The sequence below is a fragment of the Triturus cristatus genome, chromosome 1_2 (assembly GCF_964204655.1).
Source record: "Triturus cristatus chromosome 1_2, aTriCri1.1, whole genome shotgun sequence".
Lineage (NCBI taxonomy): Eukaryota > Metazoa > Chordata > Amphibia > Caudata > Salamandridae > Triturus > Triturus cristatus.
Window position 1 is genome coordinate 320,638,447 of NC_140580.1, and position 14,676 is coordinate 320,653,122.

At 43.8% G+C, this 14,676-nt stretch overlaps 1 protein-coding gene across 2 annotated transcripts in view; it reads right to left on the reverse strand.

Annotated features, from left to right (window-relative positions):
• SEC31B (SEC31 homolog B, COPII component) overlaps positions 1-14,676 on the reverse strand; it is a 1,155,786-nt gene that overhangs the window by 811,686 nt on the left and 329,424 nt on the right. For both annotated transcript variants that reach the window (XM_085603885.1, XM_085603887.1), the window contains exons 9-10: positions 7,511-7,672; positions 1,703-1,855 (exon numbers count right to left, since the gene is read on the reverse strand). In XM_085603885.1, coding sequence (XP_085460011.1) covers positions 1,703-1,855; positions 7,511-7,672 — 315 coding nt within the window. The remainder of the gene's footprint in view (positions 1-1,702; positions 1,856-7,510; positions 7,673-14,676) is intronic.

Here is a 14,676-nt window from a genome sequence, read left to right on the forward strand (position 1 = left end):
GACCCTTCAGGTTGAGGCTGCAGGCTCCGCTTGAGTGAGGTCGAGGATCACCAGATCCCAGGTCAGGATCCCTGGGGAAACCTCCTAGGGGTGTTGGGCCACTCGAACTGGGGCCCTGGGCATTAGGTGCAGGTGCGGCTGAATCGCGTAGTTACCAGAATCCGGACTCTGGAGGTGAGTTTTTGTTTGAGCAAATCCAGTGCCCATGGTATACAGAGTCTGTTGGAAGGTTGCAGGGCAGAACCTCCAGGCTCTGGGGGGTTACTGGCTGCTGGACTCACCGTGGTTCTTGCTGTAGGCAGGTCGTATACGGGACAGGCCAGTAGGGCTGGGGCCAAGGCAGTTGGAGTCCTCTTGTCCTTCCTGGGTAAGCACGGACGGCTCTTCAGTCCATCTTCTTTCTTCCTCGAATCTGAGGAGGCAAGATTCAGGGTCGCCCCTAAATACTAAATTTAGGGGCGTTAAAGAGGTGTGTAGGTCGGGACCAATTGGTCCCTTCCTTGGGATGGGTACATCCCCTATTATGCCACCCTCCAGTGGGAGGGGGCATGAGCCTGTCCCTAACTGGCTGAGTCCCCTCATCTTCGAGATGGAGGGGATTGAGATGCTTGCTTCACCTCCCCTCCCCCACCTGAGGGGTGGGGTTGGCAAGGTGTGCACACCTATCTTCCTAGCTTGGTTTTCCTGTGGATTCTCCTGCCCAAAGTGGGGGTCAGAACCGGTGGAAGCCAGTTGCTGGAGGCAGCAAAAGGCAGGGACAGCTTCCAAAGACGGCAGGGACAGCTTCCAAAGATGGTGGGACAGCTTCCAAAGACAGCAGGGACAGCTTCCAAAGACGGCAGGCCTTTGAAGCTTCCCCTTTCGTGGACCCAGCCCATCAGGGGGAGGAGGAATGACACCTCTGCCCAGGATGGGCTTTGTTTCTGGACCGAGAGAGCGGAGGGGTCCAGAAACCTGTCTGGTGGTGGCAACTGGCAGGCAGCCATTCAGGAACCACCCCAGGGCTGGTCGACTTTCAGGGGGCATCTCTAAGATGCCCTCTGAGTGCATTTTACATTGAATCCCACACAGGCATCAGTGTGGGTTTAATGTGCTGAGATGTTTGCTACCAAACTTCCCAGTTTTCAGTAAAGCCATTATGGAGCTGTGGAGTTCGTAATGACCAACCCTCAGACCATGTACACTTTATGGCTTTACTACACTTAGAATGTCTAAGAATGGACATAGACATTGTAGGGGAACAGGGCTCATGCCTCTGTACCCTCACCTTAGGGCTAGTTCACCCTGCTTGAGAGGTGACTTACCTAGGCCTCAGGCAGTGTATTGCAGGCATGGCACACAGGAGCTTACCTGTGGTCAGGGATGTGCCAATTGTGGATACAAAGGTACGGTCTTGGGAAAAAACACAGGCCCTGGGAATCTGATTGGCAGCGCCCCAGGAAAATCAAGGCAGGTTGCATCAGATGTCAGGCAAAAAGTGGGGGTAACCATGCAAAAAGGGGCACTTTCCTAGAGATAGGTTCAAACTGGGGCGGCGTGGTGAGCTAAAGAACGATGTATTAAACCCAGATCTTTGTGACTGAGGGTGAGTGAATGCATTATTCAGAATTCTGTCCATCATTTGTTCTTTTTGCGTCTATTCTTTATAGCATACAAGAAAACAGAAAGCACATTTGTTTGACAAACTTCAGAGAACACTTACCGCAAACGAGACCCCCACTGGTCTACAAATCCATCTGGGTGGTTTCTTTAGTGGCGGGATTGAGGTGGTCTGGGTCACTTGGTGTGGCAGCTGCAACTGCGGGAGAGGCTGGCTTTTCCCAAAAGGGTCCATTGTATTAAAAGATGAGGCTATCTGAAGTCAGGAGAAAAAGATCAACAAAATTGTTTCAATTAATAAGTTACTTTCCTGCAAAGAACCATTCAATCTTTATCTATGACTTTGTCAATGTTTACTACTCTGCTGCACACACTGCCAATGAGCCCTGCAGAACAGAACCTCAGAACATATTCTTACTGTTGCAATTGCTGTAGCTGCTCCCAGTGGAACAGCTTTCTCTTTTGGAATTGGGTTGAGCAATCTCAGGTCTGAGAGCGTGGTCCAGAAGACCAATGCCTGCACCGCCTTTTCAATGTGTGCCCAAATGAGAATCTTTTTTGTATAGTAGCACCTGTCACTTTAATGTAAATGTGCTGCTCTTTTAAAAAACAAAATGTTTCCTGTTTGGGAAAGCAAATGCAAGGATAGCAGGTCTGCTGTCCCTTGCAGACCACATCCCTGCACGGGCAGCCATTTAAACAGGGTGCAAATTATTGCCTTCCTAATTGATATTCACTAGGCATGTTGTTTTGCGAAACGCTAGCGAACGTGCTACATGTGATGTGACCTATTACTATATAAGTCGCATCGCAAACTGCATACCAATTCGCAAAAAAGTAATCCAAATTGCACAACCTGGTGTCCAAATTGGTCTTTGTGCATCAAAACCCATGTTGTAAATTAAATGTATAGTAAGAGCCTTTTGCAAGACCTCAATATAAACCTGCTCACACCACTTTATATTCTCACTTAATTCATCACTGGCAATTTATTTGACTTTGTAGCACAATCATTGTGAGACAATGGGGTGTATTATATGGTGTGGTTGCAAACTCAACATGTAATACACTTACCAGCCCCCTTCAGGACCCTTAGGTTTAATTTGTCAAAGATTCAGCTCAACCCTGGGTAGCTGTGGCTCTGAGCAGCAAGGCTTACACAAAGGAGCAAGTGTAAAGCATTTAAACAGCACCAAAACAATTGAAGAAGAAATGGACAAGACACCAAAGAAATCAGACGCCAATTTGTAAAAACAAGACTGTATTTTAATGCATTTTTAGACAACACAACAAAAAAGATATACCAGAGGGTTCCAGAGATAGAATTAACAAGGTATAATAAATCAGATTATTTCACTTAACCGGGAACAAGTGCTGGCAAATTCAAATAATTTATCACTTAAAAACTTGTTCACTAAAAAGTTTGGCTTGTTGAAATGCGGTCACTTAGAGTCACTTTAGGAAACCAACTCCATTGGGGAGTAGGTCAGTGGAACCAGTAAGGTACTCAGAGACAGTTACCTAAGTAGGTGAAGCAGTCCTCAGTCAGTTCCAGGCACTTTTATCTACTGCAGGGCTTTCCTATGGAAGAGATTCTGATTCAAGTGATGAAGGATGCTGAAGATGCTCAAAGGATGCAGTGGGTGCAATGCGGTCCACGGGGGTCTTGCTGCTACTACTCCGCAGTCCAGGAAGGGGGTGAGGGGGTCCTGGTCACAGGGTCCTGTCACCACTGGACTACTGCTCGCCCAGTATCGCAGTCACAGGCCAATCCTTCTTGGTTCGATAACTTGTACTCTGGGGGTACCAATTGGACCTTGACGGTATTCAGACTCAGCAAACTCAGGTGCAACTTTGTGCATCAGGTCCTGGTCCTACGGATTTGCTAAACATTTGCCCCAGCAGGCTTCTCAACTGTTCTGTCCCTTTGCTGTAAGCAGGAGGCCAGCTCACTGAGCCTTGGAGTCTCTTGACATGGGCTTGGCTCTGGAGACAGCTTCTCCTCGAGCAGGACACAGCAGGCACAGTCCATCTTCTTTGCTAGTCACCAGGTTCAGCAGATACAGTCCACACCGGTGCAGCCTCTCTTTGCTGGTTCCACTGTGTAGCAAGCCAGGCTTTCTTTGGCCCTTCTTCCAGTCCAGTCTAGATCTGAGTATGGGGTGCCGGGGTACCCTACTTCTGCTCAGAAAATGCCCTCAAGGCAGGATGCAGTTGGTAGCCAATGGGCTACCAGGTTTCCTTCCACCTGATGACCACTTCCTGCAAAGTGTGGCATCTGGGTATCCAAGGACGCACCATTCTGCTCACTTCCAATATGGCACGACCCCTCTCCCGGCGTGTGGTGCTCCCTAGCCCAACCTAGAGGTGTAGCTGCCAAGGGAGCTACACGCCCCTAGAAAACCAGTTTGACAACTGGCTTTACCTTCCCTGTCCCCAGTGTCAGCATGTCTACCTAAAGAATAGAGCAGCCTCTCCCAAGTGTTCCTTATTTTCCCTTCAAAGGCGGCTTCACCTTTGAAGCTCGCCTTTTGGACTAATACTTGTCGGGCTCCCTGCTTGGAGGAGCTAACACATTCTTCAGTGGCAGGCCTCTATTGTTAGCTTTACTGGGAGTCGTTCCCACATATCCCCAGGAGGGCAAAAAAGCTCTCCGCATGACAGACCCCGAGTACAACAGTAAACAGGCAGTGGAAACGTTAGGCAGCTAAAGCGTGAACTTCTAAAGTTGCACTTTCCACACCAGTGACATTTAATTCGATTCAAACACTAAATTTGATTTAATGCACTGATTCTTTTGATACCTTACAGTACCAACTTTAGTTGTTCCATTCAGAAGTTAGCAGGGCAGAGGAATCAGCCTGTAACGTTGTACTTGCCAATGGGGCTACTAGCCTTTCCACTGTAAAAACAAGTTAGGGTTCATACTTCTGGATCATGAAGAAGTACATGTCCCACTTTTTACTATACAGCACCCTGCCTCACTGCTCGTTAAGCCGACATTAGGAGTGACCTACATATATTAAAAAGGGAGTTTTGGAATTTTCCATTACTTTAAATGGCAAAGTCAAGTTAGCAGTTTAACCTGCCCTTCCAGTCTGTAGTGGCAGACTGAGAGCCATGTTTTACCTTGCCACACTCACGGTGGCACAATAAGTGCTGCAGTCCCTGAGGGTACAACCTCACTAGCCCTGGGCACTCCTGGTACCATAAACTAGGCACTTACAAGTAAGTAATGGTATGTCAATTGGGGACAAAACAAATAATCATGCACCATTTTAAGGGTCAGAGCACATGTACTGAATCCTGTTTAGCAGGGCTCACGGCATCTAGGAACTGTTACACCAGTACCTATTAGTCAAAATGTGGGCAATAAGTGGGGGTAACCCTGCAAAAAGCCTGTTTCCTTAAACAAAAGCCTACAAAAGCCGGTTTCCTTATATTAATTACATAGCTTTTTGGCCAGTATAACTAAGCTATTTTGAGCCAGAAAAAATAATTTACTATGGATACCATTACTAGAAACAACAAGCATTGGCACAGCCAATAGGTCTCGCCTTTGGGGCCTTATAATTGTTTAGCCAGAGCTATTGACTTTGCCAATGTCTTGAAGCTGTGCTGTAGAGAAGTGTGGCTGCTGTGCAGCATGCTGAAAAGTTTTAATAAAAAAGTGTCAGAAGCATTTTTGTTACCTTATATATGACCAAGAAGGTATTATGTACAACTGAACAACCATATTAAAAAAAGTATTTACAATAAACAAATTCCTCAGTTTTCTTTTGTTCTTGCAATGCTGGCAACTTGTTTCTGCCTATTCCAATGGTTGTTTGTTAAAGCTTTTTTTTGAGGGGGCATAAACAATCGGAGGGTGAAGGTTGGGACCTAGTACCTGTATTATAACACCAGCAGTGGCCAGATGCTAGGGGAGAATCAACTGATGCCAGATTCCGAGAGCAGGTTGAGGTGGTGCTCAGTGATGCTGAGGTGGTAGCGGTGGTGGTGGTGACTGGTGCGGAGACAATGCTGAGGTGATGCTGAATGATAATCAGGTCTTGCTGAGTGATGATGATGTGGTGGTGTACTAGTGCAAAGGTGATGCTGAGTGATACTGATGTGGTGCTGAGTGATGCTGTGGTAGCGCTGAGTGATGCTGTGGTGGCGCTGAGTGATGCTGTGGTGGCGCTGAGTGATGCTGTGGTGGCGCTGAGTGATGCTGTGGTGGCGCTGAGTGATGCTGTGGTGGCGCTGAGTGATATTGTTGTGGCCCTGAGTGATGCTGTGGTGGCGCTGAGTGATATTGTTGTGGCCCTGAGTGATGCTGTGGTGGCGCTGAGTGATGCTGTGGTGGCCCTGAGTGATGCTGTGGTGGCGCTGAGTGATGCTGTGGTGGCGCTGAGTGATGCTGTGGTGGCGCTGAGTGATGCTGTGGTGACGCTGAGTGATGCTGTGGTGGCGCTGAGTGATGCTGTGGTGGCCCTGAGTGATGCTGTGGTGGCCCTGAGTGATGCTGTGGTGGCCCTGAGTGATGCTGTGGTGGCCCTGAGTGATGCTGTGGTGGCCCTGAGTGATGCTGTGGTGGCCCTGAGTGATGCTGTGGTGGCCCTGAGTGATGCTGTGGTGGCCCTGAGTGATGCTGTGGTGGCCCTGAGTGATGCTGTGGTGGCCCTGAGTGATGCTGTGGTGGCGCTGAGTGATGCTGTGGTGGCGCTGAGTGATGCTGTGGTGATGCTATAGTGACGCTGAGTGATTCTGTGGTGGCGCTGAGTGATGCTGTGGTGGCGCTGAGTGATGCTGTGGTGGCGCTGAGTGATGCTGCTGTTGCTGTTGGGGAATAGTACCGCAAATCAAGCCGAGAAGTGACGAAAAAGTAATGCAGCCCTCCTTAAAATGACGGCGGAGTACTCCAAGGCTGTTGAACAGTACGGGTAAAATTCCACAGCAGTGCTACCTGTTCCGTTCAGCCGGGCTTTCGTTCTTCAATTTCTTCAAATAAACTCCCTGGCCATCGAAGGTGATTCCAGGCCAGTCGTCGGGGGTTGGCACACCAGACAGGAACGGAGCAGACATCTGGTCTGACCAAAAGACTCATCGAGGATCGGAAGGCAAAGAATACAAATCTTCAAAAGCTTTTTGCGACCACAATTAGGACTGCTTTAAATAATGAACATCACAGACATTTTCCACCTTTGTGGCGCGGTGGGCGGGACCTTCCTTTGTGCCACGTCTGGTTTGGAACATATTTATGTAATGTAAGCGGTGAGCTAATTTCAGGGCGGGCTGGGAATAAAATAAAAGCTGCGTTACTGAAATCAAACGTCCGACCGGAAACAAGCATGCAATCACTTTTGGTCTGCAGCCCGACCAGTCTGCTGTTGAATTACACAAGCCTGTGACGCAGTGTTTGTGAGGCGAGTCAAGCCTCCGTGCAAGAAATGAAAAAACAAGCATTGGCCGTGCGGCCGTGAAAGTGATCGCGGGCTGTAAGGGTGCCCGCCAGCGATGCGCTTGATGAGCCATGACGAGACAGGAGAGCCAGATGGCACCTGTGCTCGTAACTGTGCGCGTAACTGCACGCTCTAGGCCACACAAAAAGCGTGTGGTGAGCTTTTTAAAGCCCACTTACTAAAAGTCTCCTTAGAGTAGCGCATGCGCTGACTCACGCGAGACCTAAAAAGGTGCAGGAGCTCTCGAAATTAGTAAAAAGGTTTCCTGCGTGCAAACCTTGTCCAAAAGGGCACCTACACCATATCAAGCTAACAGTGGCTTTTACATAATTACTATAGCAGCTGCTCTAAAATACAAGTATAGATCCCACAGAGTAAATTCCGAATGAATAAAGCCAATTATTGTAGTTCCAGATTTGGGCAAGGAGCGCCAATATTAGATTTCATGCTGCTTCACTAACAAATACCTTTGCAGTGTGGTTCTTCTGTTGAGCTTCGAGGCTTCCACCCATGATAGAATAAACATTGATCCAGCCATCAAAAGAAGCAGCCGAGAAAACGGATGGGTTGCGAGGACACCACTGCACATCAAAACACCACTGGCTTCTAGTGGGCAACTCGTATATCACCTGCAAAAAGAGAAAAATATTTCATCGGTGCACAAGGCGCAGAAAATATACTGTTTTACTATAACATGAAGCAACAGTTTTCCCTTGTCAGACTCGTGCTGAGAAGTGCATGCCTTCAAAAACTCCCTGTGCTAGACAGAGGAAAGATCTGTATTTGTTTGAGTTTAAACAAAAAAAAACGTTTAAATATTAACGTGCTTTTCTCAAGCCCAAACCATCTTTTTTTTTTTTTTTTTTACAATATAATAAAACACAGACATTGAATGTGTGATGTCCGGGAGGCCTGCCAGCTGAACATCGCCACCATGTGTGTGCAACACCATAAAGTACAACAGAATTTGTTGGGATAAAGATGAATCTGGACGCTCAACCGGATAAGATGCCTCGAGCTTCTGCCTTATGTGCTCCTTGAAGGACAAGGCACGTCAGAAAAACTGGCGAATTCAAGGGATTTGCATTGAGGTGTACGTCCTTCAGCGCGGTATGAATCTGCAGCTGCATGATGCATAGTTAAGGAATACATTGGAGCCAACGTTTTTTTGGTTTAAATTTATTTTAGTCTATAAGAGGCAAGGGTGCTGCGACGTCCCTTTATCCACTCATTACACATTTATTTTGTGCATTAATTTATGCCCCGTTTACTTTTCGTTATTTTTGCATTCAACTTTTTGACCAGGTTTATTAATGCTCTTACATCAACAGGATCACTCAATAACTAGGCGGAAGATAGCACATTCTCATTGTGATGAAATAACTGAGCCTGCAAAGGAATGTGGGTACAATTACAAGACCTTTCATGGTCTTTAAAGAGAGACTATTAAAGTTTAGCATCTAACTGCCAAAAGGCCTGAGGGTGCACTTGTGCCCCTATGAGTCTCACATATTCACCAGCCACCACAACCATTCAGAGCGCAGATCAGTGACTGACAGCTCACGGATATCTTCCAGGGGTTTAAGCCAGACGATTAGAGTGGACAAAATCCTGAGCAAAGATTGCAAAATAAGAATCAAGAAAGTTCTGCTGTGGGTTAATAGTTGCGCAGGATATTAATAGTGCTTAATAGCAATCAGATTAAACATCCGAAAAACATAAAACTATCCACAAGAGACAAGCTTGCTGCGGATTGAGTCAAGTCTGGGTATAGAGGAAGTGGGCCATAATGCTTGGCAGCTGCAAAAGAGAACACCCAGAGATATTTCCATGGTCAGACTACCACATACAACTCGATTCAAAACTGTATTCGGTTCACATAATACAAACCCTATCCCAACAATACATGATGAAATTCTATAAAAACATCCATTATATAGTATGTCTTCAAAGAATAAAACTCAAAGTGATACCAAAACAATAACATTGTTAAACCTCTGAGAAAACACCCATCTTAAAACTGTGTTAGGGACTAACTTTATATAACAGGGTTACAGCCTCAGACACTTAGGCTAATTCAACACATTCCCCCAAATCGGTCAGTGAATCTCTAATTCGGACCACTTTGGAACGGAACATAGCGATACTTTATCAAACTGCAAGATTACTTTAATTATACAAGAGCTTAAAAGCATCACAATAGTGGATAATCCTTTCATGTAAAAAAGGGTTTAAGATACAATTTTCTTGGACTTAAATAAAACCTGAAAAAAAGTGCAATGTGTTGGGTTGATTGCTCCAACCGATTATCACAGGGGCATTTTTGATTAATGGTACCCACCCTGCTTTTCTAGGGAATGCAATTTTACAATTAAACATAAGAAGACGAAAGCCTGTTAGCATACGCCTATGGTGCGTATTGTGAGTTAGCGTGAGGTACATCTTGCAACCTAACATTCATAGCAAAATATCGACCCACTTATAATTAATGAAGGTCTTTCTGGGCCCTTTTCTCACGACAAACCTGACTACAACATGCAAATGTCATGCAAAGGACATCCTTCACGTCAACCTGGTCAAGTGCAATGATCTCTTGGAGGCGTAACAGCTGAACACAACCACCATTAGGTTAGGACCCCTCTCATATAGAGCCTTAGGACAGTTAATGCTTAAGCTGTTTTCTTTTCTTCATGGGCAGCCAGGGGAAAAATACAATGGGAAGGAAGGATTTTTTTGGTACACCAAAAAGCAGCGCTGCATCCACAATTTGCATTAGTTACAGACGATCAAGCTTTTTATCCAGCACTATTTAAGCAGATGCTATTGCGATGCACAAGCCAAGGATAATTAAAGGCTTGCAATACAGTGGTCACATTCCAAGACAAGCCTCCATGAAGGGCAAGACTTTCCAGTCTTTCTTCAGGTGGAAATAAAGGTATTTGACAAGGAAGTCATCTGAATATCTGGAGACAGTCTGATGTGCAAGCCTAGCCAGAAATTTAGGAGTGATCCCCAAAGGACATTAGAGGACAATATTAAGAACAATTTCTTCTCTCAACACAGCTTGTACTATATCCTCATGTAGACTGGAATTCGGACTCCGAAGTTGTTGGGTACAGGGGTTGATTGCCCTCGTAAGGTGGGTAGCTTGCTTAGCTAGAGGTAAAACGGATTCCTTACGGGAAGCCATTAAAAATGAGCTTCTGGGCAATTTTAACGAGTTTTCCCTGTTAGTAAAAAACTTTAGAAAAGCAGTAACTCTGTTAGAGTTGGATGTAAGCACTTTGTTTTTACTTACTCCCTCTGAACTAAAGTCTAAACTAAAAAATGCTTCTTGGGAACTCAGCTATAAATTGGATATGATTGCCCAACAAGGAAAAACAGAAAGGCAATTACTTCTAAATACATACATACCAAAGCTGGCACAACAATACCTTACATGGAATATCCCCCATAGAGTCCGTAGGCTATGGTACCTTTTAAGACAAGATTTGCTCCCACTAAATCTCCTCCTAGCTAAATGGTATGGTGTATCTCCAATATGTAATCTTTGTTATAATACTGTACAGGATCGTAATCACGTCTTGTTTATTTGTCCTGCTTTACGCTCATTGCGCTATAAATGGTTAAAACCTATTTGTTTACAATTAGGAATTTTAAATGTAAATACCTTTTTCCATGCACTTTATTGTCCGCCAAATGAAATGTTCTGTTTTAAAATTTTTAACTTTTTTAAAGGGTTTTTAGATATTTATTAAATGATACATAGAGAAATATTAGATGATTGTTTGACCAGAGAATATGATGTATTACCTTCTCATCCGTCTTTTTGTGATTTTATTGTAAGTAATGTTGCATAATTGTGTTTTTATTTTATGTGGCCCTCATAAGAGAGCCAAAAACATAATAAATTGAAACTTGAGAGGACAATCTGTACATGTCAACAATATTTTAATTATTGTAGGATTAAGTTATAGAAACTTTGTAGACATCCACCACCTTACCACCAACACACAGGTTGTGAAGTGGGAAAACTTTGGCCGCTATTTCAGTAGTTGGGTCAAGAATGTTTGTTTCGAAAATATAGCAGAAGTTGTGGAGATCATTCTAACCTAGAGCTGGTTTATTTTGAAGGATTCACAATGGCTGTTTTAAGTTCCAGTCTACTTTCAAGACAGTAATAAACGTGAGTTTTTTCCGGTATCAACAAAGCTGATGCCACCTGCATTAAGAGGTGTGGGGGAGGGTGATATCTTTGAGAACCAGGAGACCTCCTACATGCCATAATCTTATGAACAACCAAAGTGAAATGTAGCAAAAATGATTAATTGGAATAATGGTGTAAACAAGATTGCCATGGCTGAAGGACTGCTGATTTCATCCTCCTCTACTGATGCTCTAATGTTGGCTATTTAAGCCAGAAAATTAAAATAGACCAAAAACAATACAGAGTGTTATAGAAGACTTGAATATAGACTCTGTATATTGCTGTGTCGTTCAAGAAACCACATTTTGCTAAGTAAAACACAGGGATCCACCCAGACCCTGGAAAGTTGGAAGCTGAGAGAATACGTATCCATTAAAATGTTACATTACTCTGTGACTGCATCCTAGACATTAACCTTTAATATAAACTGAACATAATAGATGTTAATCTAGACCCCACCATGTTAGATTGTCAGGCACCCACTGGATTTAAAAAAAAGTCTGCAAAAATTACACAAAGGTTATTTTAAAAGCTACGCTGCCTCTAAATGCTCAAAATGCTTGGGAATCCACAATGGGAAAAGGAATACTTTAGTTAATGAGCATGTGCTTTTCTCTTCAGAACTTGTAGACCATACCATCATACCCTCCATAGTTAATACTTACCGTCAAAGGAAAGAGGCTAAGCTTTTAAGTTGATTTATGGGCAATAAACCCTAACTTGAATAATGGAACGATGGCAAGGCTGTGTTCTAGGTCTAACAGTACGCCTTTGCAAGAGCAATTGAAGAGCTAGGGAGAGCAATGAACAAGAAGTTTCTGTCCTCTTTGCATTTCTCTGAGGGGTAATTTGTTGCCACATTCCAATGACAAAAGCCCCTTTTACACTCAGGCAAGTTCACCTCACAAGAATGCATCAAAGTACATGTAGTTGATATTATCAACAGGCTATAGCTAGGGCTCAGAGAAGAGCATTAGTCGTTAGTTGTTTGGACTATGGCAATGCCTTACTGACCTTGAAATGAGATGCTTTTATTGAAATTTCCAAGTTGTGCAACATACCGCTGCTCATTTTGTTTGTAATCTTCCATCTGGAGCGGCAGAGTTTTTCCTCTTGCGTTCTCTTCATTGGTTACTGGTCTGAAAAAAAATTATTTTAAAATCTGCTGCTTCATACACTACTCCCTGATAGAGAAAGGTCCCAGCTACCTATCTTCTAAGCTCACCTTCTATCGCCCAGCCATACTTCTTAGATCCAGTGATGAAGATTTGTTGACAGCCCAAATAATATTAACATAACAGAACAAGTGTTACAAAGCTCCTTCAACTCTGCAGATTAGAAAGGACAGATGTGACAAGAAGCTATCATCCCTTTCTGAAACACAACATACCTGGAAGTATCTCCAGAACAACTTTATTGTTGCTAATGCAAGAGGGTCTTTGTGTTTAGGGATGTGTGTCTACTTCATGGAGCTCAGAAGAATCAGAGCTAGTTCCTCCTCTGAGCATGGGGTACTAATTTCCCATGATAAAATACTCCAGCCCCCTAAGGTCAGTTAAGAGTGCCTTATGGTAAACTAATTTTGGAAACCAGTACTATATGGCCAGTTCAATTACTGCTCCACTTAGTTTTGGTCTCGAGGCTAACATCTTCTAAATTCCATACTATGTCCACAGTGGTACTGCCAACACCCGGAAAAGTAAGGAGCACAAAAGCATTGCAACACAGTGCCAGCAAGACAAGAACCCTTCATATGTGCAGAGCACCTGCTGCAACTCCTTCCACTAACTTGACGTTTCTCAGGGACACAGCCAAGAACAAAAATGATTTAAGAGCATACTGAGGGTTGTCAATATAGCATATAACAAAGGTTGGTGACCAAGACCATTAGTAAATTCCTGGACTGGCGACTAAGTCCTTTGTAGTGGAAAGTTTGTAGTCACAAGCTGCAGAAAGTACTTGAAGGAGGCATGAACAAATAACAAGATACATCATCTGTGTAGAAATGAGACTTTAGCACCAGTAAGTCTACTCCTGAGCAACATCCGAGACAAGATCTTTAAGCCTAAAAGAGATCATCATTGCTCCTAGGTCAGAAGACTAATTGCTTTTCAGAGACACTCAATCTGGATGATGATCGTTTGGTCCTTAGCCTCAGAGTGTGTAACTAGTTGAAAGCATGTCAGGATAACCGAATCCCTGAAGTTCTGTTTAAGCAAGTGCAGGTTTGCGGCTTCCTTTCTTGCTTCCTTCTGCCAGCTTATTTTATCAATTTAAACTACCCTAAAGCTGCGATATAAATTAGCGTCACTATATACATATATCTATCTCACATGTAAGTGTAAAGATCAATGAAGTTTCATGTGACCTCTAGGTAAATAGATTACTATAACCCACAGTGTTCCAAACAGTGGCGTGACAATGTCAATCATCTGTATATTTAAATATTCATAAAATAAAAATGTATCCATATAAATGGGGTTGTAAAACAGACTTGACCTCAATGCAATTTCCTTAAACTCATCCTAAAGTACAAAATCACGAACTTGATTTGCCTAGATTTCTTCCAAAATGACATCCTTCACTACTGCACACTAAGCAGGTGTACTCTGCAGAGACAAGTTCTCACTCCTGAAGTTATGAAACGAAATTATAACTAATCTTTACACCTTTGTCACTGTCAATGGCATTGTCCATGCAGTCAAATTCGAGATTATTCAGAATTTTCAGCCATTCCTTACTGCACTACTTCTTCCTTTCAGTGCTTGTTAGAATTAAGTGAGCGGGCCTGTGAGGCAGGCAGCCTGCTGCCCAAATATAAAATCTAACTTTGTACATGTGCCCCCCCATACAGTGATCTCTCTCTCTCCAACTACTGCTTTTCTTGGCCTCTGACAAACCTCCACCCAATCTTTCAGAAAAGTATTGCCTTGATCTTTATTTTCCTTTTCTTTGGCCAGAATGCCAAGCACACATCCACAGGTTCCACAGAGGCTTTCTCCCTGCTGGGTATGAATGAGTGTTTGCAGTGATTTGGAAACACAATTAAAGGGTTAACCTCAAGGATGGAAAGCAAGTACATGCCTATATTCTATTTGCTGGAGACATGATGGGCACAAAACTCCAGATGGTATGCTACTGCAGAGCCACCTTCCCTTCCCCTGCCAGTAAGGGCATTAGGAGTGCGTGGCAGGACAGAATGGTTTCTAAATCCTGTACCTACTAAGGCAAACAAGCATTAAAAATGCAATAGGTCTCGCCTTTAATCAAGTTAAAGCCATTTGCTTTGCTAATGGTATTGTATAGCAAATGGCTTTAACTTAATGAAATTGCTTTTACTTGCGAATACAGGAATTGCTGGTTTTATTTATTTATTTATTTAATTTTTATTATTAATTTATTGTTTAGAGTTTTTGTATAGCGCGA